Below are 21,196 nucleotides of genomic sequence, written 5' to 3'. Positions count from 1 at the left end.
AACACACAACAACAGGGATGAACATCAAAAACATATCAAATGAAAGAAGCCAGAAACAAAAGAGTCCATACTGTACAATTCCATTTATGTGAAATTCTAGAACTGATCTATGGTGACAGAAATCAGAAGAGAGGTTGTCTATCAGGAGAGGGGAGTGACTGTAAAGAGGCAGGAAGAAACTTCTCAGGTGATAGAAATGTTATCTTGATGAGGGTGGTAGTTACACACGTGTATACACTGGTTAAAACTCATCAAGTGGTATACTTATATTGGTGGGTTCTATTGTATGCAAATTATACCTCAATATAAAAAGAAAAAACAACAATGAAAAAGAGTTAATATACCTGTGTGCTTAAATAGCATCTGTACATGGTGAGTCTTACCAAACATGGGTTGTATGATCATTCACTTGTATTAGCTGTTCTCCATGGTATACCCAGGATCTGACACACAGTTGTATCTCAACAGGTCAGTACACATTAGCCGAATAAATGAGGGAATGGATTACTGTGGTCTCATCATCCCTACATACTCCTTTCATGGCCATCATGGCCTTCTGCTGACCACCTCCGTCCAGGCCAGTGCTCCCAAGCTCCTCTCCTAGAGCTTCTTCTCTCCATAAGCTCTCCCTGGCGTTCCCCTCAAAGGACTTTACATTTGTTCCTGCTAGATTTCACTTCAAATTCAACCCTCCAACCCAGGCTGGGGTCTTCCATCCACTGTGTAACTGCCTCAGTTTACGTTACATCCATGTGGACAAACTCCTGGAGAAGGCTGTCCCTCACCACAAATGAAAGAACAAGAAAAGCTTCTTTGGGCTGGAGCTCACAGCCGGAAGTTTATAAAATACAAGAATGATGAAAAAGCAGAATCTACAGGATGTACCTTAAGCCAGATGCTCCCGGTTCTGAGAGGGCCCGTTTTCCACTACGAGAAGCCGGGGAACGTGTTTTACTCCAGAGGAATCCTGACAAGCCAGAGCAAGCTGCTCACGATAGTGAAGAGGGTGGAAACCACCCCACGGGGGCACCAGGTGGAGCCCCTGGCCTCACAAGTCTACCCTCAGTCATCTGCAGCTCGTGCTTTACCTGAGAGGAAAACCGTGAACCCAGAGGAAGGGGTGAGGAAGAAAGTGGAAATCCAGCCACGTGGGGAGTGATTCAAGGAACTAGGCGGGTTTTATGTTAGTGAAGTCACCGCCTGGGGGACACAGTTGCCACCTTAAAATACTGAAGGGCTGCTAGGTGGAAGATACGGGACCAAGAAGCAGAATTTGGGGAGGCAAATTTGACTTGATTTACATAAGAGTCGCCAATATTTATTGAGCGCTTAAACCAGGCACCACTCTATGTGTTTTACATGTGCTAACTCATCGAGTTCTCATAAGAACCCAGTGAGGTGAACACTATTATCTTGTAGAACAGATGAGAATCCTGAAAGAGAGGTTACCAGGCCCACCCAGGAAACTCACCAGGTAAGCGCACAGTCAGGGTTGAAACCCAGGCCACCCAGCCCCAGAGTTCACACTCTTAACCTCAAGCTATTCTGCCTCTTTAACAATTTAACATTTTCAGTTACCTGGGGGTTAACTGGTTCCCTTATAAGTTACTAAGCCCCCATCCACAGGGGGCACCTTATTCAAGAGGAGGCTGTGTGGCCCTGCAGTGGAGGCTCAGAAGAAGGCAATGCTGAATGAGAAGAATCTAGGGTGTGGAACTACATGGCCTCTGGGATCCCTTCCAGCTCTAAGATCCTACTAGCCTATTTTAGAAAGTTCTGCCATCAGGTTACTAACAAAACCTGAGTGTTGGCTCTCACTCCAAAGTGTAATTCTGCCTCTTCTGACTCATACAGATAGAAATACTTGGAGGCAGTTCATGGATGGGATGGCAGCCCACTGGCCTTTGTAGGAGAGATCCAGACTGCAGGGCCTTCAGTGATCACCAGGTCTAAGTTCATGTCCCTCACCTCTGCTGCCACCAGAGAATGAAGAGCTACCCAAGGGGCAGAAGGCTCCCAGTCCCTGGGGGGCTGGGGACTGACGAGGTGCGGAGGTGGGGATGCAGGGTGTGGGGACGAAGAGATGGGACGGGACAGTGCTTCCTAGCCCCTTGAGTGTCATGGCACCTACAGGAAATGATAATATGTGTACAGAACATTAATGGAAGCAGTCGTTCACGGCAAAAGCCAAAAACCCGTAGGGCTCAGTCCACCCCAAACCCTGCCTAGATGCTCCAGGGATGCTATCATCTCACACTTGTAAGCCATTTGAGGCTGGAAACCCTGAGATGGAGGATAATAAGAATGAGAAAACAAAGGTAGCATTCCCACTTACTAAGCACCTCTGCCTGCAAGGAACAGGACAGAGGGAATTGCTGACTAATGGTGAATAACACTCCTGTGCCCCACCTGCCCGCCCCCGTCCCCCTACCCCAGCACCACCACATTCCATTCCTCACCCATGAAGAACGTAATCCCAGAAGCAAGAGTGAAGCATCTCACCTTAGAAGAACCACGCTGTCGGACATGAAGGCTCCAATAGTTACATCTGAAAACCAGAAGTTTACAGATTCAGAAATTTGTTGAAGCCCCTCCCACCTACCCTCTGGCAAGGTGCTCCACAGCAATGGAGACCTGGCCTCGAGGCCCCGGGCCCCCTGACAACCATTCTCTAGGCTATATAATGATTTTGTAAGAGTTACAGCCACACTGTCCCATATGGCAGTCAAACACCAGATGCGGCTATTGAGACCTTGAAATGTGGCTTATCTAAACTGAGATGTGCTGTGAGTGTAACATACAGACTGGATTACAAAGACCTAGTACAAAAACTGTTAACTATCTCATTAATAATTTGTATATTGATCATCTGTTTAAATGATATGTTGGCTAAATAAAACATTAAAACTGATTTCACCTGTTTCTTTTTATCATTTTTATGTGGTTACTAGAATATTTTAAATCACATATGTGGCTCACATATATTTCTTTTGGACTTCAGTGAATCAGAGAAAAGGATACCTAGAATTAAATGACTCTTGGAAAAAGCTCTAGGTTCTAAAGAACACGTGAATCTTCTTTGCTCCACCCCTCACTACGTGACCTCCGAGTCTCACAGAGTCCTTCTCTGTACAATGGAGATCATTATCCTCAGTGTCTTCCTAAAAGGCTGATAATATTTCATAATACTTAAGTCAGAAAATATTTATTAAATACTTGTGAAATATAATATTAAATATGTACTAAACATAATACTTATTAAATAAATTAAATCAGATTTTTTAATCAGAAAATTCATGAAAATACATGGTAAGCTATAAATCAAGACACAAGCATTAGCTGGTAATGTTTATGCCTAAATAACTTTAATTTAGGAAGTATTCACTCATCCAATAGCTCTCTCCTCTCTTTCCCTCTAATATACACCCCCTACCCCTGGGGTTTCCGTTACTACTGCCCAGAACCAAGCATCTGAATCCAAGAGAGTCTAACATGATGCCCTCATTAAGGAAAAACAAATAGCCAACCCATAAACTGTGGTGCTGCTAAAATTTCGGCACTTGAGTGTGCTTGTTAATTTTATTATTTTCCAATAATCTTTTTGACTTGACTAGATATTCGAAAATAAAAGAACCTGATGAATTTGCCATTTCTTTTATGAAAAATGCAAGATAAGAAAATCAGATCTGTTGTGAAGTGTGAACATACCTGCTCACCATGCATTTATAGAGAAGCAGCCTGGGACCCCGTCCACCACGACATGGTCTGTGGCCAGCCCCCTAAGTTCTCTGAGGCTCAGTATCCTTGTCTGTAAAGTGGGGGGACACCCCCATCTCTACCTACCTACTGGGGTTACTGTAAGATGTACATTGCATTTGGAAGCATTTTGCATATATTAAAGTGCTAAGCTAATGTAAGGTATTATTTAGGGATGGCCACAAATCGCCCAGAACATGGAGAAGTGCCTTCTCAAACTTAAAAAGACCCATGAGGGTCTACAGGGACAAAAACTTCAACAATGAGCCTTTTCTATTCCCACTCTTCCTGGCTCTGTAAAGTTACGAGGGACGATCAAAACTTCTATCTGTAAGAAACCACAAAATTTGGTGCCATCATACAGGATTGCATTAGTTTTCCCAGATCCTTCTGAGGCATTTTAAGTGGAAAAAAATATTTTCTCAAAAGCAAGATGACCTATAGTTTCAGGAAATTTTTTTCTGAATTCCATGATGATTTTGGATTTTTTTCAAATTATCTTTGTTTACTCACCTCACCCTACTCCGTCCCTTCAGACACCGAAAGAAGCACTATTCCACTGCCCAGTCAGTTTTACCTAAACTGGATATCACTTGGGGTTTGAAATTGTACATTTTTATTCAATTAGCCTCAACCACAACAAGGCACAAATTAACCCTGAAGACAAGCCAGCCAGCCTTGAATGGTGAGGTCTGTTTTGTCCGTCAGGGAGAGGACATGTTTTTCTTTTTGCTCCAAATCTTTCTCTCAATAATTTTCTTTTGGGGTTGGGGGTGGGGAAGGTGTTGCTCAGCTCCTCTGAGAGGGCTCAAGGGTAAGAAGCCTCTGAATGTGGTAAAATATCAAGGGAAACATGAAGTTGCACTGCTTATCATTTTAAACGTGGACAGTGCTTTTATTCATCAGAAAGACCTCCTGCCTCAGAAGTCACTGTAAAAACTCACCCTCCAGGTCCTTAAACCCTTCAGAGTAGGTCATTTTAAAACCCAAAAATAAACTTCAACACTTCCACCTTAAAATCAAATACCAGGTAAAATACCCCATTCTATTGTATGAATCTTCCTAATCCTAAATAGATGTAACCACTGCTTACCAGACTGGAAATTATTCTACCTCATTTATCTCCATTTATCTCACATGCCTTTAGAGAAAAACAGCTTACCAGGATAGCCATTTCCATCCATATCAATGCCTCCTGATATGGACTGACCAAACATCCGTAGAACTGGACTTATCTTCCGCCCCGACAGTTTCTGAAACAGATAATAGGGAAATTGAGTCACCGGAAAGGAGCACAGTCACAAATAAGAACCCGTGACTGTTGCAGCCCAGCTTCCCGAAGACGCTTCATCTTCAAGTTGTTGAAAGAAAAAAATGCAGTCTTCATTTGATCAGGGGGCCTTCAGCAGGCCGTAGAAGACCACACACTCCTTTATTATTCCATGCCTTAGCCAAATGTCATCATTTAAAATTTTTTCTAAGTTCAGTGCTAAGGAAAAAACCACCTAGATTGGCGTGTTAATGTTTTGACATGCTGAATGAAGTTCAAAATGGATAGTTTAACTTCCATTTCTAACAGAGGTTCTGTTTTGTTTTTACACAGGTATAGCCGGCCGAAATTCTAAGAACACATTTACCTTATGTCTCTCTACCCAAATATGTACTAAACATGTAACACTCCTCAGAGGCACACATTAGTCTTTCCTGAGGTCGACAGGTAATCAGGACATCTAGCTGGAAGAGATGGCCATGTGGAAACTGCCTCTCAATCGAGCCAATCAGAAGAGCTACAGGCTCCCGAGCTTCACAGACAGGATGAAACAGCTTTACCTAGCAAATCTAGAAATCCATGGTCCTGAACCTTCCACGAACTGTAGGAAATAAAAAAAAAATCAGCTGAAGCTGCCCTCTCCCCTACAACTCAGCCCTCAACCAACCATCCTGAATTCACAGCTCTACCACCATGGGGCATACCAGCATTTGTACTGACTTTTTATTCATCATTAAATTAAACGTATGTTAACACATGCCACGCTGGTTCAAGACTATTTGTTGTACACCCAGCCTTCATCATCCATCAACGTTCAAGTGGCACAGTTCCTCACAAAGACACTGAACTTCCTGAATCAGGACAGTCCCATCTTCTAACCTGTTCCTTCTTCCCTTTATCTATACAGTCTCCTAGGGGAGGCTTACCTCACAATGCCCTCATTGTGGATGATAAGAGAAATGCTTTGTTTTCATGCCATGCAAAATCCATGTCAGAAACAGGTTTACAGATATCCAGGAACTCACTTTGAACTTTTTCCTTTTCCTTTTCCTTACTGAGTCATCCTGCAGGGAAGTCATGAGTGTGGGGAGGGGGGTTTCCATAGGATCTACAGATGGAGATGCTAGGGACGTTTCCCTCCCCCTACCAGCAGCCGATCATTGCAAATAACCCTCTTGCCATCTTTGGTTAAGCCATCCAGCAGGAAACGTGCAAGCATCAAAGTACAAATCAGAACACTGTAGGAAAGACTGAAGAAACGTCTCTTGCTAACAGGCAGAGCCCACATCCCACAAGGATCTGTCTAAACAAATATGTATGTGTGTCTACGTATTTCTTAAAAGCCACATCTAGAAGCAGAACATCTTGGCTCTGAAGTCCAACACTAGCAGCAGCCTGCCCTGGGTTTGCATTTCTAAGGCATGCTGTGGCTGGGACAAGGAGGAAGAGTGAAGGGGTGGTCCATATGGGGGTGGCGATGCAGGCTTAAGTTATCCCACAGACATCTGCAGGCCATTATGCCATAAAGCCAGGAAGATAAGTCTGCTCGGTGCTAATAACTCTAAATGAAAACCAGGAGCCTTGGAAAACCTCCACCTCACCAGGTTTATATGCAGTGTCCTTATGGCAGGAGAAAGATCACAGGGGCCGCCATACCATGCCCAGCGGGTTCTCAAATTGAGAAAGGCACACAGGATCTTAAAATCAACACTTTCCGTGGTGAACTCGAGAAAGCGGAATGAGCTCAAGAGTAACGTGGAAGAACTTTAGGCCCTGATCTCACAATTTACCAAGCAGAAATAATACCAATCCAGGCCAAAGAAAAGCAAGTGGCTTGCCCAGAGTTGTTTCTGACTTCCTCCTCGAGTTCACCCACACAATGCCCCCTCTGTCCAGACCTCGGCCCTGAAGAATCTGTCGTTAAAGGATTTTTTTCCTTTTAAGTTACTGACCTTATCATACACATGTTAGCAGCCTGGAAATGTATAATCATAGTTGTCTGTCTTTTTTTTTTTTTTAAAGAGCCCCAAACCACTTATCTTTGTCAAAGTTAAGGAGCCAGCCTGTGTGCTGACAAAGGCAGGACGCATCCAGCTGCTGATCCCTGCTTCCTACTAACGACACTCCACGCTAACCACAAAATTTATCCTCCAGTGCTCGGCAGGGATTCCACCCAGCAACAAAACAAAACACTGGAGGGCCGGCTGTGGGAGGAGTGGAAGTGGGGGGCTCTCTCAGGTTGCCTCTCTGTGTGATTAGCTTCCAAGGTCGGGGAACAAGTTTCCAGGAGGATGCGTGGAGAGTGACCCTGACGGCTGCCCGAGGATGGGGCTCCCTGGATGACTTTCAGCTTGTCACACCAGCAACAGCATCCCTGATCCAGACTAGAACACCCCTTATGACACGGATGTGGACCCCAAACTGTGCCAGAAGCCCTCTTCCTCCTGCCACATTGGCATTATCACCTAAGAGTTTATCCCCACCATTATTCATTTCTAATGAAAAGAGGATGGTCTGTGTAGATAAATGCTCCTTGGAGTATTTATGCCTCATGGCAAAATAAGTTCCCATATTCCTAAGTTTTCCAATTGAGCTTTCCTGAGTGTTCCTCTTTCCAATGGGGAGTTGACGGCGGTGGTTACAATAAAAGGTTTTGGGGGTCAGACTGGCAACGTTTCAGTGGCCATATTGCCATTTACAAGCTGGTGACCTTGGGCAAGTTAAACGACCTCCCTGGGTGGCAGTCATCTCAGAAATAAAAGGTGGATAATAAAGGCATCCTTATCACCTGGCTGCTCTGAGGATTAAAGGTAAGAAGAGGGCAGAGCAGGTACTCAAAAAGCAGTCCCTCCTCTCACTAGCATCTCCCTCAGCATCTGTCTCTTGCAGGAGTCACTGAGCTGAGCAGGAGGTCCCAGCACAGAGGAAACCGAAGCTCTACCGGCAACAACCCAACCAACCTCAACCCTTCCCTAGCTAACTTATATCTGCTTCAAGAACAACTACGAATGTATAAATTGACCTTACATCTACGTACGGCCTCTTAAAATCAACTTAAGTTTTTTTTTCTTACCTAGAGACTTTAGTACATGAACAGGGTTTGATACTTTACAACTATATCATTTTATAGAACATTTTATAAAAACAAGACTCAGTTAAATTTGTTTCCTTAGTAATAATCAAGATACAAGGCGGGGCCGGCCTGGTGGCGAGCGGTTAAGTTCATGCATTCCGCTTCGGTGGCCTGGGGTTCGCCAGTTCAGATCCCGGGCACGGACCTACTCTCCGCTCATCAAGCCATGCTGGGGCAGCATCCCATATAGAAGAGCTACAACTCTACAACCATGATACACACCTACGTACTGAGGCTTTGGGGAGAAAAAAGAAAAAAAAAAAAGAGGAACAATGGCAACAGATGTTAGCGCAGGGCCAATCTTCCTCAAAAAAAAATAAAAAAGATATAAGGCAAGCTTCTTTGTGACGAGAAATATAAGAATGAGTAGGAAGTGGTAAGCACATAAGTGCTCAAAAAATCAATATTTGCTGATTGGAAATTTCTCAATTTGTGCTCAGTCCCTTTCTGTCACTGACACACTAGAAGAAAGACACAGGCCTGTGCGACTCTACACACAGACATTCACAAACATCCTGACGATGCTTCCGTCCAGAGAGTGACTTCCTTTTTTCCCATGGGCTGAGCTTGACACCATCAGCAAGATTGAACACCAAGCTGATACGGCAAAAAACAGAACTCACCACTTCCACGTTCCCAAGTCTGGAGCATATGGCCAGAGCTCCGACCAGCTCCTCATTTGAATGCCAATTGAGACAACAGCCCTGTGATAGCTTTTGGGCACCTCCTCCGTGACCCATTCTCTCTCTAGATTATATTTTACAACATATTCCTTTCGCTCAGCACAGATGGTTGACAAAAGAGAACCCAAAAAAAAGAAAGCCTCTTCTTCTTAAATCAATAGCTCTAACTCTGGGTAAGAATTTGGATATTACCTTTTGCAGGCAGAATGTATCCCTGAATGTGAGCAAATTCGAGAGTCCATGAGTATGTTTTTGTATTTAATAAGCAACATCAATTGTTTATGTCTTTCACTAGAGAGTGAGAAGGCTGAAGGCAGGAACAATGTTGTGTGTTCCTCCGTACCCCAGGGCATGGCACAGAGTAAACGTTCTCTGCATGTTTGTCAAATGAATATATGAACAGTTACCATGTCACTCTCACACCAATTACCATTGAGTACTGAGGGACTATCCCACCGGCATCTCCATGATAGATATAGACCGCCCCCGAGAAGTCGTCCTCCTTGGGTGCGCCAATGGCCACATCTGAGGGGAGAAAAACAACTATGGGTTAGAAAAGCCATATGGATTAATACAGGGCAGTTTTCTTAATTCCTGTCATCATGTCTGAGTCCCTCCATACCAGAAATGTCTTGGTTGTTGATTGTTCAAGCATAAAACTAGGCACATAATCTCTTAACAGAAAAAAAGAAAGTAGAAAGAAAATTATAGAAGTTGAGGAGTTTAGTTCTGGAGAAGTTTCTAGCTCTTCCTCATAGGAAAAGTCATTGACCCATCCAGTAAGAGAAATGTGAATATAAGCCGCCCACCCTAATTTCTGTTGGTCAGAGAGGGGAATTCCATAGACACTGGTTATTGCATATATGAGAAAGTCAACTCTATTCCTGGATAAGAGAATTGTATAAAATAACATTCACTTCACCAAAAATTAATCAACATTACTCTCACAAACTGACAACTCCTGGAAACAAAGCCTAGATCCTCCTTACTTTTTTCTTTTGCTTCTAATGAAAGTCATGTGTCTGCAGAAATGAGGTCAAGGGTAAGGGGCATGCACCTACATGATCTCAGGAGGGTCCCTTCTCTCCCAATGAAGCCCTCTCTGGCCAGTGGAATGCGGGTATCAAAGGAGCCTGGATGCCTGGCCTGAGGCAAGAGCTGCCCCTCCGCCCATCTTCTGCCTCAGCCATCTCCCCTAGTGACATGGCTCCCACAGGCCCTGATGTCTGAATACTGTATATACAGTGAGGGAAGGAGGTATTTAACAGACCAGAGAGAGAAGCCAAGAGACTGTGAAGGATACTGCTGTCCAAAGAGAACTAGACATCAGGTATACACACCCTCACCCCTCCAAACACTTACATATTCAAAAGTTGGTCCAGCATGCAGTCACTATCGGGGGAGAGAATGTCTAATTCTCTTCTCACTCATTTCATTAACAGCACGGCAGAGCATCATGGAGCATCAGAGGCTTAGAAATAAGAAGGGTTTGGGGAAGGAGGAAGCAGGTTCCAACTTCTCTGCCACAGAAGCCCCAGTGGACCAGCCCTAAGGTTCACTTGCACAGCAAACACATAGCAAAGAACACTGAGCTGATGAGAAGGAATTATGCGGAAGCAAAACTCCATTGGGCTCAGAGTTCAGCCCTGTGTCTACATGGAGAACGTTGTTTCTAAAAGGTGCCCTCTCGGGCCGACCCCGTGGCTTAGCGGTTAAGTGCGCGCGCTCCGCTACTGGCGGCCCGGGTTCGGATCCCGGGCGCGCACTGATGCACCACTTCTCTGGCCATGCTGAGGCCGCATCCCACATACAGCAACTAGAAGGATGTGCAACTATGACATACAACTATCTACTGGGGCTTTGGGGAAAAAAAAAAAGGAGGAGGATTAGCAATAGATGTTAACTCAGAACTGGTCTTCCTCAGCAAAAAGAGGAGGATTAGCATGGATGTTAGCTCAAGGCTGATCTTCCTCACACACACACACACACACACACACACACACACAAATATATATATATAAATGAATGAATGAATGAATGTGTCCTCTCTCCCCAGGGTATACCGATGGGCCTTCCAAGCAGGCCAGTGGATCCAGGAGCACATCATGTGAGGGTAGAGTTAGAAGGCAGGCGCGAGCTCACTGACCTGGGAACCCATCGTCATCAAGATCGCCCAGGCTGGCGATGCTCTCCCCAAAGTGTGCGTTGTAGGTGCCATCCCCGTTCAGGGCCAGATGCTCCTCGAGGGCTCCCTGGGAAACAGGATGGAGGAAAAATGGAAAACAAAACAAAAACAAACAGAACAGACCAAAAAAACAATAAAAAACCAGAGCTGAGAATGCCGCCCCCCCTGAAGCACACCCCTGGACAGGAAACACCTGGGCAGAACCACAGCACCCAAACTTCTCTCTCTTGGTGGCAAAATGAGTCCCCTTCACCTGGGCAGCAAGAGGGTCTCCAACAGCCTGAGAGGCATCTTAGAGGGCAGGAGATTCTTACACTGACCAACGACTAGACTTCTCTCTTGTCCTAACACTCTATAAACCAACCAACCAACCAACCAACCTGTCCCCAAAGTATCCTCTCAGCTTTCCTTATAGGATAACATTTTTTTCCCCCAAAGTTGTTTTAAAGGGAATAGTTTTATCTATTTTTTCTCTACTATGCCTTGCGGTACAAGCCTATAAAGCTGTTTTGCAAAGTGCACGTATTAGTAATTTTGACACAAGGAGTCCTGGATCAGAAAATCCAACCCCCAGTTGTTCTTGGCCAGGAAGTGGGGGTGGTGCGCACACAACTGTGTCATTATCATGTGTGGTTTGGATTTCCTGAGCAAACAGCAACCAACAGAGGGAGGGGTCAATAGTGAGGGTGGCGGTAAAAGCCGTCTGAGGATACCCACTCTACCCCCAAATCACTGACATGTGAATATCAGAGTGCTAAACACAACCCGATGTTTTGCGGCATAAGAGTATCTAGGCCTGTCCCAGTGCAGAGGTGCTCTGGACCCACCGAACACCCACAGCCATCCCAGGGAGGGTCTGGCTCTTGTTATGACTGAATCTTCTTTTTCACTGTAAACACAAACAAATTGCAACTTGGAAACAATAAAGATGTGATGACTTCTTTTTTTTTTTTTTTTTTTTTTTTAAAGATTTATTTATTTATTTTTTTCCCCCCAAAGCCCCAGTAGATAGTTGTATGTCACAGGTGCACATCCTTCTAGTTGCTGTATGTGGGACGCGGCCTCAGCATAGCCGGAGAAGTGGTGTGTCGGTGTGCGCCCGGGATCCGAACCCGGGCCGCCAGCAGCGGAGCGTGAGCACTTAACCGCTAAGCCACGGGGCCGGCCCATGTGATGACTTCTTAAGCCAATGAAACCCCTGCCCCACAACACAAATATGGGTTGATTTCTTCCTATTAGTGTGGTAGGGAGGAGGACACACTGATTCCTTGTATGTACCAGGCACTACATAGCCATCTCCTCACTTAAATCACACAATGACTCTACAAGGAAGACCTTACGACTCTCCCCACTTTACAGATGAGGAAACTGAGCCACCAATTTCAAGCTATCTGTCCACATCACACAGGCCAGTGAGCGGCAACACCAAAATTCAAACACAGGTCCATCTAACTCTCAAGTCATCATTTTTCCCACTGCTCCACTCTGCCTTACAATCATCAATCAAATCAGATAAGGTTCAACAGGAATAAGAATACCCTGGTATTTAGGGTAACTTCACGGCATTAAGAAACGTTGGTTGGGGGCGGGGGGGATGTGTGGGTGCAATGTGCCTAGAGACGGTCTGGAGGAATTATCCTACTCCAAGATTCCACGCCCTGATTTAGACACACTGTGGGGCTCTCGGCTGGTCCCCTTATTGCCTAACAAGTTAACATCCGTGCAAATGTGTCAGTCTCTTCTAAATAGAGTGGCCAGCAGCTGCTGAATGGCTGCTGTTTTCATCTCCCTAATGAACACCTCATTTCTCCCCTCGCCCACCGGTCCCTCTTCCTGGAATGTTAGTGGGGATGCAGCTGCCAAGAGTCGCTGCAACAGGTACCAGGAAGCACCTTCCCTCCCAGGTTTCAGATCCACCTTCCCAAAGAGTTTGCAAACATCCAAGAAAGCCCAAGGCTCTAACGCTCCCCTGGCTGCTCTTTAAATGACTGCCCTTTCTTTCTGGCTTCAGCCCACCTAGTTATAGTCAAGCACCCCCCACCCCCTCCCATTTGGGATAACTAGCATCTTGGTCATTGCTTACAAGTACACTTTTACTGATTTTTTTGATTGTGAAGATATTACATTCTCGCTATTTGGATAAAGATAAAACTAAAAATCTACCCAAGCACCATCACCCAGAGAGATCTGTTATTAACATTCTCTATGTATTTTTAAAGGTGGTTTGTATTTGCAATTTTTATTCTGCTTTTTCACTATCTCAGAAGCATGTTCTCATGTTAGCTAAAAGGCTGGTGGTAACAGAATTTATTTATTTAACCACTTCCCTCTTGTTGAACACTCTTACTTCTAGATCCTGAAAAGATTCTGCTTTCCCACTGGTCTCCTGCCTCCACTGATGCACTGTTCTCCCCCGGCCCCTGCCCACCCTCCACTCTGCTGCAGAGGGGCAGAGGCATCTTTCTGACCTGGTCACATCCTTTTCATGGTTCTGCAGAATAAGGGACATCATGATTACGGCCCTTGGCCACAGCATTGGCCCCTACCCAGCCCCTCAGTCCCACCATGCTGAACTAAATGGTCCTGCTGCCTCACATCTCAACCCACTTGCCCAGCTCCAGGCCCACTCCTGCCTGTCTGCCTAACTCCTCCTCCTTCTTCAAGATTCCTCCCAGCCATTGTGTCCTCTGAGAAGCCTTCTCTGCTTCCTTAGGCAGATGGTGTACATACTCCCAGGGAGGCAGCATAACCTAGAGATGAAGCATGCCAGCTCTGAAGCCAGCTTGCCTAGGTTCAAATCCCAGCCGCACCACTTCTTAGTTGTGTGATTTGGGGCAGGTTACTTAACCTCTCTGGGCTTCAGTTTTTTCACCTGAAAAATGGGGACCCCTGACACCATGTACACATTACACTGAAATCCTTCACAGAAAGCAAAAGGAACAGTTCCTGGTATATAGTGAGCACTCAAACCATAGTCTTTAAGACTTCTTGACCCCTATATCTTTGCAGTCATAACACTGTGTATAACTTTCCATTAATGCAACATTGAGCTTTCTAAAGGTAGGACACACATCTTCTCACCTCATCTGGGTCATGGGGCCTAGAGCAAGGCCCAGGGGGGTGCTCAGTCACTCTCGCCAGACAAATGTCCCTCTCCCGCACCCCATCCACTTGTTGCCCAGCACTGTACTCACATTTCCTCTGTTGATGTAGACGGTGACCTGCCCCTCGTCCCTGATCTCAGAAAACATGGGGGCCCCCACCAGCAGGTCAGAGAGGCCGTCCGCATTCAGGTCAACTGCGCATAAGGAGGAGCCGAAGTAAGAGCCCATCTGCAACCAAGTCGAGTTGCAACAAAGCGTTCAGTGTCTGCAACACACACAAGGCCCTCGCTCTCCTCCAGCCCGCTGGCTTCAGAAACATTTGCTCCCAAGGCCCTCGAGGTTGTGACAGCTGCGCTGCCCTGGAAGCCAGAATGCCTAGGCCAACAGTGAAATATCTGACTTCCTGGGCCTTCCGGCAGCGATGCAGAGGCCCCAGTCAACGTGAGACCAAAGCTAACAGGCTCGAGTCCCCTTCTCTGGAGCCCTACCAAGGGGAAAAGAAATGGACTGATCCCCGGAGAATGAGGTACTGTTTTAAAAATGCAAGCTGAGGTTGCAAATATAGGTCACAGCCATAATAAAAGTGACTTGTGTATCAGACATTTGACAAGGCCAAGCAAGTAGGAATAAGAAATTTCAGAACACAAGTCAGGCATGAAAATAAATGTTACATGGGGAAATAGACTGCCATCTCTGAGTCTTGTGCATAGCTAAAGATTGGTTAGGAAGGCATGAGCTGAAGTGACAGAAAAAGGTACAACTCATAAGACGATTTGAAGGATGAGGGAACACAACCAGGTTATATTGGTTTTTCCTTAATCATAGCTTTATCTAGCATCTATTATTTAAATCAAGGGTCTCAAACCCAAATGCCAATGGGATCCAGGCAGGTGATATAACAGGTATAAGAAAAAACAAATAACAGTGCAACTAGGTTTATAGGTGGCAAGTGACACTTGGCTTCAGTTCCTTCTAAGAAATAACAGGGAGTGGTGGAGACTGTGGCAAACTGGAGTCCACAGACCCAGCTAAAGGAGAAGCTCCTACCCAGCTGCAGTCAACTGCTGCTGTGAGGAAGGCTGACCCAGACAAGGCTAACCTTCCCATTTTTCAAGAAAAGCCAAAAATCTAAAATTTTATTTGAAGCACCTATTTTTGAAATGCTGGCAACTAATTCATATTAAAAAATAATAAACAAACATACCCTACAGGCCAAACAAAAATTTTTGTTGGCTGGATCCTTTCCGAAGGCTGCCAGTTTGCAACCTCTTTGTGCATGTGTGCGTGTGTGTGTGTGTGTGTGTGTGTGTGTGTGTGTTTTAAAAGCTCTCCTTTTAAAATAAAGGTTTTCAAATAAAAGGCCTCCGGGCTTATTGACGTCAACAAGCAATTTCTTTTGCTGTTGGAGTCTGTTGGCAGCTAACCCAGGGAGTTTGACAGAGATGGAGGGCACTCCAGTCTAGTTCCTGCAACTAACCCTGGGACAGGAAGACTCAAAGTCCTTCCCTGTCACATGCCAAGGCCACGTCCACTCAACCCACACACACCACCCCCTACAACCACCCATTCCTAAGAGAGAAGGGCACAGAGAAGATTTAGAATCTCAGGAGGTGGCGGGACAGAACCAAGTTGCTGGTCACTGATTCAGCGGCCTTGTCCATCTCCCTATCCGGACTTCAGTTAAAAAAAAAACCGGTGAGACCCAGGCGAGGCCCCGAAGATGAAGCTGCGGCTGTTCTCTCTGGCTGATCCCCAGGGGAACTATTTGTTTCCTTCCAGTGGGCTACTTAACTTGGCATCTTCATCGGTGTTCAACCAGAAATCCCTGTACATGAAGTTTCCTAACAAAGTTTTGACATACAAACACTTCACATACTCTGTTAACTCAATAAAGGTTTGATACGGCAAGGACATGCTTTGGGGTGAGTGTTCCTTGATCAGAGCTCTCCCATCAGCCTGTAAATGTGAGTACATGTGTCTATATTAACATCTGAACTGCACACATATTGGTGATTTCTCATGTGTACTATATGATGGCTATCCAGCCATAGAGACCAGAACCGTTTGGTTTTCTTTTCTTATGGTGAGGCCAGGAGACAGGACTATCTGACTAAATTCTGGCCAAACAAAAGCAGAAGTGGACCAGTGGTTTACTGAGTTGGAACCCTCCTCTGTGTGTGTGGCTCCAGACACGGGTAAAGCTAAAGGCATCCTTTGAAAGCCTGGGCTCATGTCCCTTCCCTATGAAATAGTGGAGAAGTCAGAGAGACAAGAATTTCTCATGTCTTCTGGCAAAAAGAAGAAGAAGATGTATAAAGAGTGTAATGGTCTGTTTCAAAATCAGAAAGATGATGATAGGGTAAAGCTAGAAGACTGTGAAACAAGAGGGCAAAAGCGAGTGGCAGAAGGAAGCAGTAACTCTGGAAACGGTGCAAGGTAAGGGCAAGACAGCCCTAAAGAAAATCAAAAGCAGCACAGCTATGGAGCTGAAGGCGGAACACCTGGCTCTTTAGTCCCCTCAGGCCATAATAAGGACATTCAAGCAGACATGCCAGCGTGTCTGTCCTGGAGCTCCACGGACTTTTCCACAGGAAGTGTGGACAACGAGTTCTCAAATGTTCACCTCTCACATCACCCACTCTCAAATCTACTCCCCAAAACCTGACCATGACCATCATAGATGGGTGGCCGTGTAAGTTATCATCCAAACCATGAGGTATCTGAGAAGGAGAGAGGGCACGATAAAAATTGTTAATGATGTCAGGATGACAGGCATTAACTGGGTCTGTCCTGGGCATCGATAGCAGGGAGTAGAAGGGTGGAAGGAGGAAGCAGGTAGGGAGGCACGGCTACCGTTAAACATGAAAATATTCTGAAAACAGGGGATAAGTGTGTTTAAGCTCCACAAATCACTTTAAAGAGTCCTTTAAAAAATAGTAGTTATGTGAGGTGCTAGATGTGTTAACTAACCTTATTGTGGTAACCATTTTGCAATATATATGTGTATCAAATTATCAAATCATCATGTTGCACACCTTAAACTTACTCGCTGTTATATGTCAATTATATCCCAATGTATCTGGGGGAAAAAAGAATCCCTTAAAGATTTTATTTATTTATTTTCTTCCCCCCAAAGCCCCAGTAGATAGTTGTATGTCATAGCTGCATATCCTTCTAGTTGCTGTATGTGGGACGCAGCCTCAGCATGGCCGGAGAAGCAGTGCCTCGGTGCACGCCCGGGATCCGAACCCAGGCCACCAGCAGCGGAGCGCGCGCACTTAACCACTAAGCCACGGAGCCGGCCCAAGAATCCCTTAATTTTATGCTTTCAGAGCCCAGGTACATTTGAAGGGAAGCAGTGGGGATTTGGGTTTTCCACAGTAAACACACTCACCCATTTACTATTTTTTGGAGAAAGATGTAAAATGTTAGGCTTAGCAGCACTTAGATCCTACTTGCTTTCTGGGACACTTCTGATCACAAATGGCATCGAGTTCTTTCTTTTCTAACCTTAGGGGTGCTTGGAAAACTTTTTTTTGCAGAATTGCTCACAGTCATTTTCCAGTGTTGTTGCTTTGGGGTTTTGGAAATGTTAAAATAACACAGGCCAGCCCAGTTCTCAGGGGAATGCAGAACTGCTCTCAGGGAAAACTTTATAAAACTGAGTTTGGCAATGCATTTTTTATTGCAAAGATTATGACAATTATATGCTAAGTATACATACTAAGGTTGTTAAAATTGTAAAAAGTTCTACTTGTGAGTGGGATTTTTGGAACTCACAAGAAGATTCACCATCAGAAGAATATGTAATGGTGCCAGGCTGGCATACAGCAGCTCTAACTCATAGCAGGACCTGAATTGGGGCTGGGGCACACAGTCCACCCAGAAGTGAAACAATCACTCTTTCTCCCTTTTCTTAGGGTCCTGGTGGGCAAAATCACCTTCTGACATTCTCCTATCTCCGAGAATCTCCCTCCCAAGTCCCAGGCATCCTGGGCTTCTTCACAGAGCTCACGAAGGCCTCCACCAAGACCAGCCTCCAAATTACCCCCCACACCTCCCAGCCTAAACTTGTGTCCCGTTAGAGTAGCCAATTTCGCTAAACAATCCTGCTGATTAAGCCACACTAAGGTGTGCATGACAAGTTCACAAAAGATGTGGCTTATTAATCAAAGGAATCTCCACCTGGCTTAATCTCAGACTATGGTGCAGTATAATGGAAACTTATAGGAATTAGGATTAGCAACGGGGTGAGGACGACAAGATGACACAGGCAGATGAACCTTGCCCAGGACTAATTTCAGGGCAGCCTTCCCGAGCTATTTCTATTCCAAGGTTCTAAAAAGGAACTGGGTGATTCTTTTTTTTTTTTGGTTTTTCTTTGTGTGACAACAGTCCCCATGGCAATGGTGGCGGTGGGCTCAGGATGCGAGGAGGAGGGGACAGCGCTGAGTTGGTGAGGTAGGGAGAGTGAGAACCATTTGTCTAAGTGCCTCCTCTGAAAGTAATCAGTCCTATACCATGAGTTTGCTACCTGTACTCAACAGAGCCTGATCTCTCTGGAGGTATAGATGTGTATGTATGAGAGAAAGACAGACAGAGAGGGACAGAGAGGCAAAGAAAGGCAGAGGGAAACAGCATGCAATAATTTTGATGACAGTGTCTGAACTATGGACAACCTTTTAAGTCTCTATGCTGTAACTTGGCTACATACAAACTCATCTCGCTACACGTCTCCTACAACAAGCATGAATCCTATGAGTCTGCAGGTTACACACAATGTTGAGAAGCTAAAGGCACCAACATGCAGAGAGAATCACAATACAAATGTAGGGTAGAGATGGGGCCTTTAAACCAACTTTCTAAAAAGTAAGAACTGATTCCCTCAAGATGACATCTCTCAAACAACAACAAAACACTATACCAAGAATCTCACCTTTTTACCTGATGCCTGAAAAATCTTAATTAAGGTGCCTGATCTTCGGTCAGCTCTAAAAATATAAACCTATGGAATGAAAAAGAAAAATCCAGTTAAGAAAGCAATGACCAAAGATACTTATGAGCATCCTCCTGGGAGTCCTATTTAAATGCCCGATCAGACACATGGCAGGTGTGCTTACAATAGCTGATAATAAAGAAGTTGGCAGAGCTCACGTTACCAACTCTACAAAGAAAGTGTCCTTCAACACTGAGGCAGAAATCACCTCCACTGCTCCTGAACCACATTGTTTGTGGAAGCCACGCACAGTAAGATCCAAGGAGCTTCCAAATTACTAGTAAACAAGTCAACTCCTGGAAGAAGTATTTTCTTCCTTGAAACATTTCCTTCATTCCTATTAGAGCTTTAGCAGGTATCACAATATGAGACAGAGGGACACAGGTGAGAATTTTAGACAAAGAAGTTTTCCAAAGCGATTCCACAGAACATTAGCACTGTGAGATCTGCTTGGGTAAATATGAGTTTAGTTTGGGAAATGCCAGGATTAAACATTAAATAAATGCTTCCCAGGAGACGTTTCAGAGCCTTTATTATATGCATTTACACCATAAATCTCCACCACAAGGAGGATCTTTCATGTGGAACTTCCTAAATGACATGACTATGGAAGTTCTGGTTCCATAAAAAGAGAACCACAGCAGGAAACCCTCCCATCAGGTAAGGAACCATCATCCTAGTGTGAATGCTTTCGTGCCCTGACACCAGAAATGAAGAACCACCCAAATCCTGAAGGCCAGAGATCCGTGTTGGGGTTCTTGGGAATCAAATCCGTACCAGCTCCCAACCCTGGGAATGTGGAACAGTCAGCAACTTTGTCAACTACGACCAGTTTCCCCAGTGCCTTTCCTGTGGTCCGACTGAAAGAAGCATTTTCATGTTCTTTTTTGTTAACTGGATCTAGGATTCTCTCTGTCTGGCTCTATCAGTTATAAATACAACTTTCATCTTAAGACTTGACAGGGACTATGCAGTTGTCACAACCACCTAAAGAGAAATCTATAAAATTAGATCAAGTTTTCAGCAATTGGTGAGAAAAGAAAGCTGCTCTATTCAACACCAAGGCACCCACATCACTGTGAACTGGGAGCTAAGCATTTTTACCAACACTACAGAGACGCCTGGTTGCACGCAGCTCCTCCCCCAAAAGACAATATCAATGTGGGGACAGCTTTTAGTGCTTTTTCCCTCCACCATGTAGAGGAATTCATGTGACACAGAAAGACTCACCTCTTTTTTGAAGTTATCAGAGTTCATCTGCATGCCTTCCCCCTGCTCAGTGCCGTGGGTTTTTATCTGATTTCATTTTTAAAGAACCTTTCCCCATAGCATCAGTGTTATTGGGGAGGGAGGCACATGCTCAAGAAACATGGCTCCCAACTCCTGCCCAGGACGATCCAGGAAAATAACCCTCGTGAATGCCTAATCAGCCTATCATACTGACATCCTGGCTAAAGGCTCCAATTAACGGTGGTCTTGGCCTACCTGGCCCTCTCCAGAATCCAGACTCCATTTCTCCAAGCCCCCAGAGATATGGCCAGATTCTATCATAGGTCCACCCCTATGGACTCAGATCCAAAGATCATTCCTCTGTCCAGTCTTTCCTATCAGACAACCTATGGAGCTTGTTAAAAATGCAGATTCCTGACTCATGTGGACCTACTCAATCTGGATTTCCTGTACCCTGGAGCTAAAGATCCAAAAAGCATAGTTCTCCATACTTCAGGCCCCGTAGAGGCCATCATTTCCAAAGGGACTCAGCTACCCCAGATCCATGGGGTCTTTTCTCCACTCAGGGAAGATATTTTAGGGAAAGTGACTCATATATAGTCATGCGTTGCTTAACAACAGGGACACATTCCGAGAAATACTGTCGTTAGGCAATTTCGTAATTGTGTGAATATCATGTGTACTTACACAAATGTAGATGGTATAGCCTACTACATACTTGGGTCGTATGGTACCAATCTTATGAGACCACTATCGCATATGCGGTCCATTGTTGACCAAAACACCATTATACAGCACATGACTGTATTCCCAGTCCAGCCTTTCGGCTGAACCAGTCT

At 45.0% G+C, this 21,196-nt stretch overlaps 1 protein-coding gene across 1 annotated transcript in view; it reads right to left on the bottom strand.

The window, feature by feature from the left end:
• ITGA9 (integrin subunit alpha 9) overlaps nt 1-21,196 on the bottom strand; it is a 331,030-nt gene that overhangs the window by 255,730 nt on the left and 54,104 nt on the right. Inside the window, exons 8-13 of the mRNA XM_004419499.3 lie at nt 19,068-19,136; nt 14,222-14,359; nt 10,989-11,094; nt 9,273-9,367; nt 4,919-5,009; nt 2,503-2,548 (exon numbers count right to left, since the gene is read on the bottom strand). Coding sequence (XP_004419556.2) covers nt 2,503-2,548; nt 4,919-5,009; nt 9,273-9,367; nt 10,989-11,094; nt 14,222-14,359; nt 19,068-19,136 — 545 coding nt within the window. The remainder of the gene's footprint in view (nt 1-2,502; nt 2,549-4,918; nt 5,010-9,272; nt 9,368-10,988; nt 11,095-14,221; nt 14,360-19,067; nt 19,137-21,196) is intronic.

This window comes from Ceratotherium simum, chromosome 5, assembly GCF_057802395.1.
Source record: "Ceratotherium simum simum isolate JZ-2026a chromosome 5, ASM5780239v1, whole genome shotgun sequence".
NCBI lineage: Eukaryota > Metazoa > Chordata > Mammalia > Perissodactyla > Rhinocerotidae > Ceratotherium > Ceratotherium simum.
This window is presented reverse-complemented; position numbering and strand designations above follow the sequence as displayed.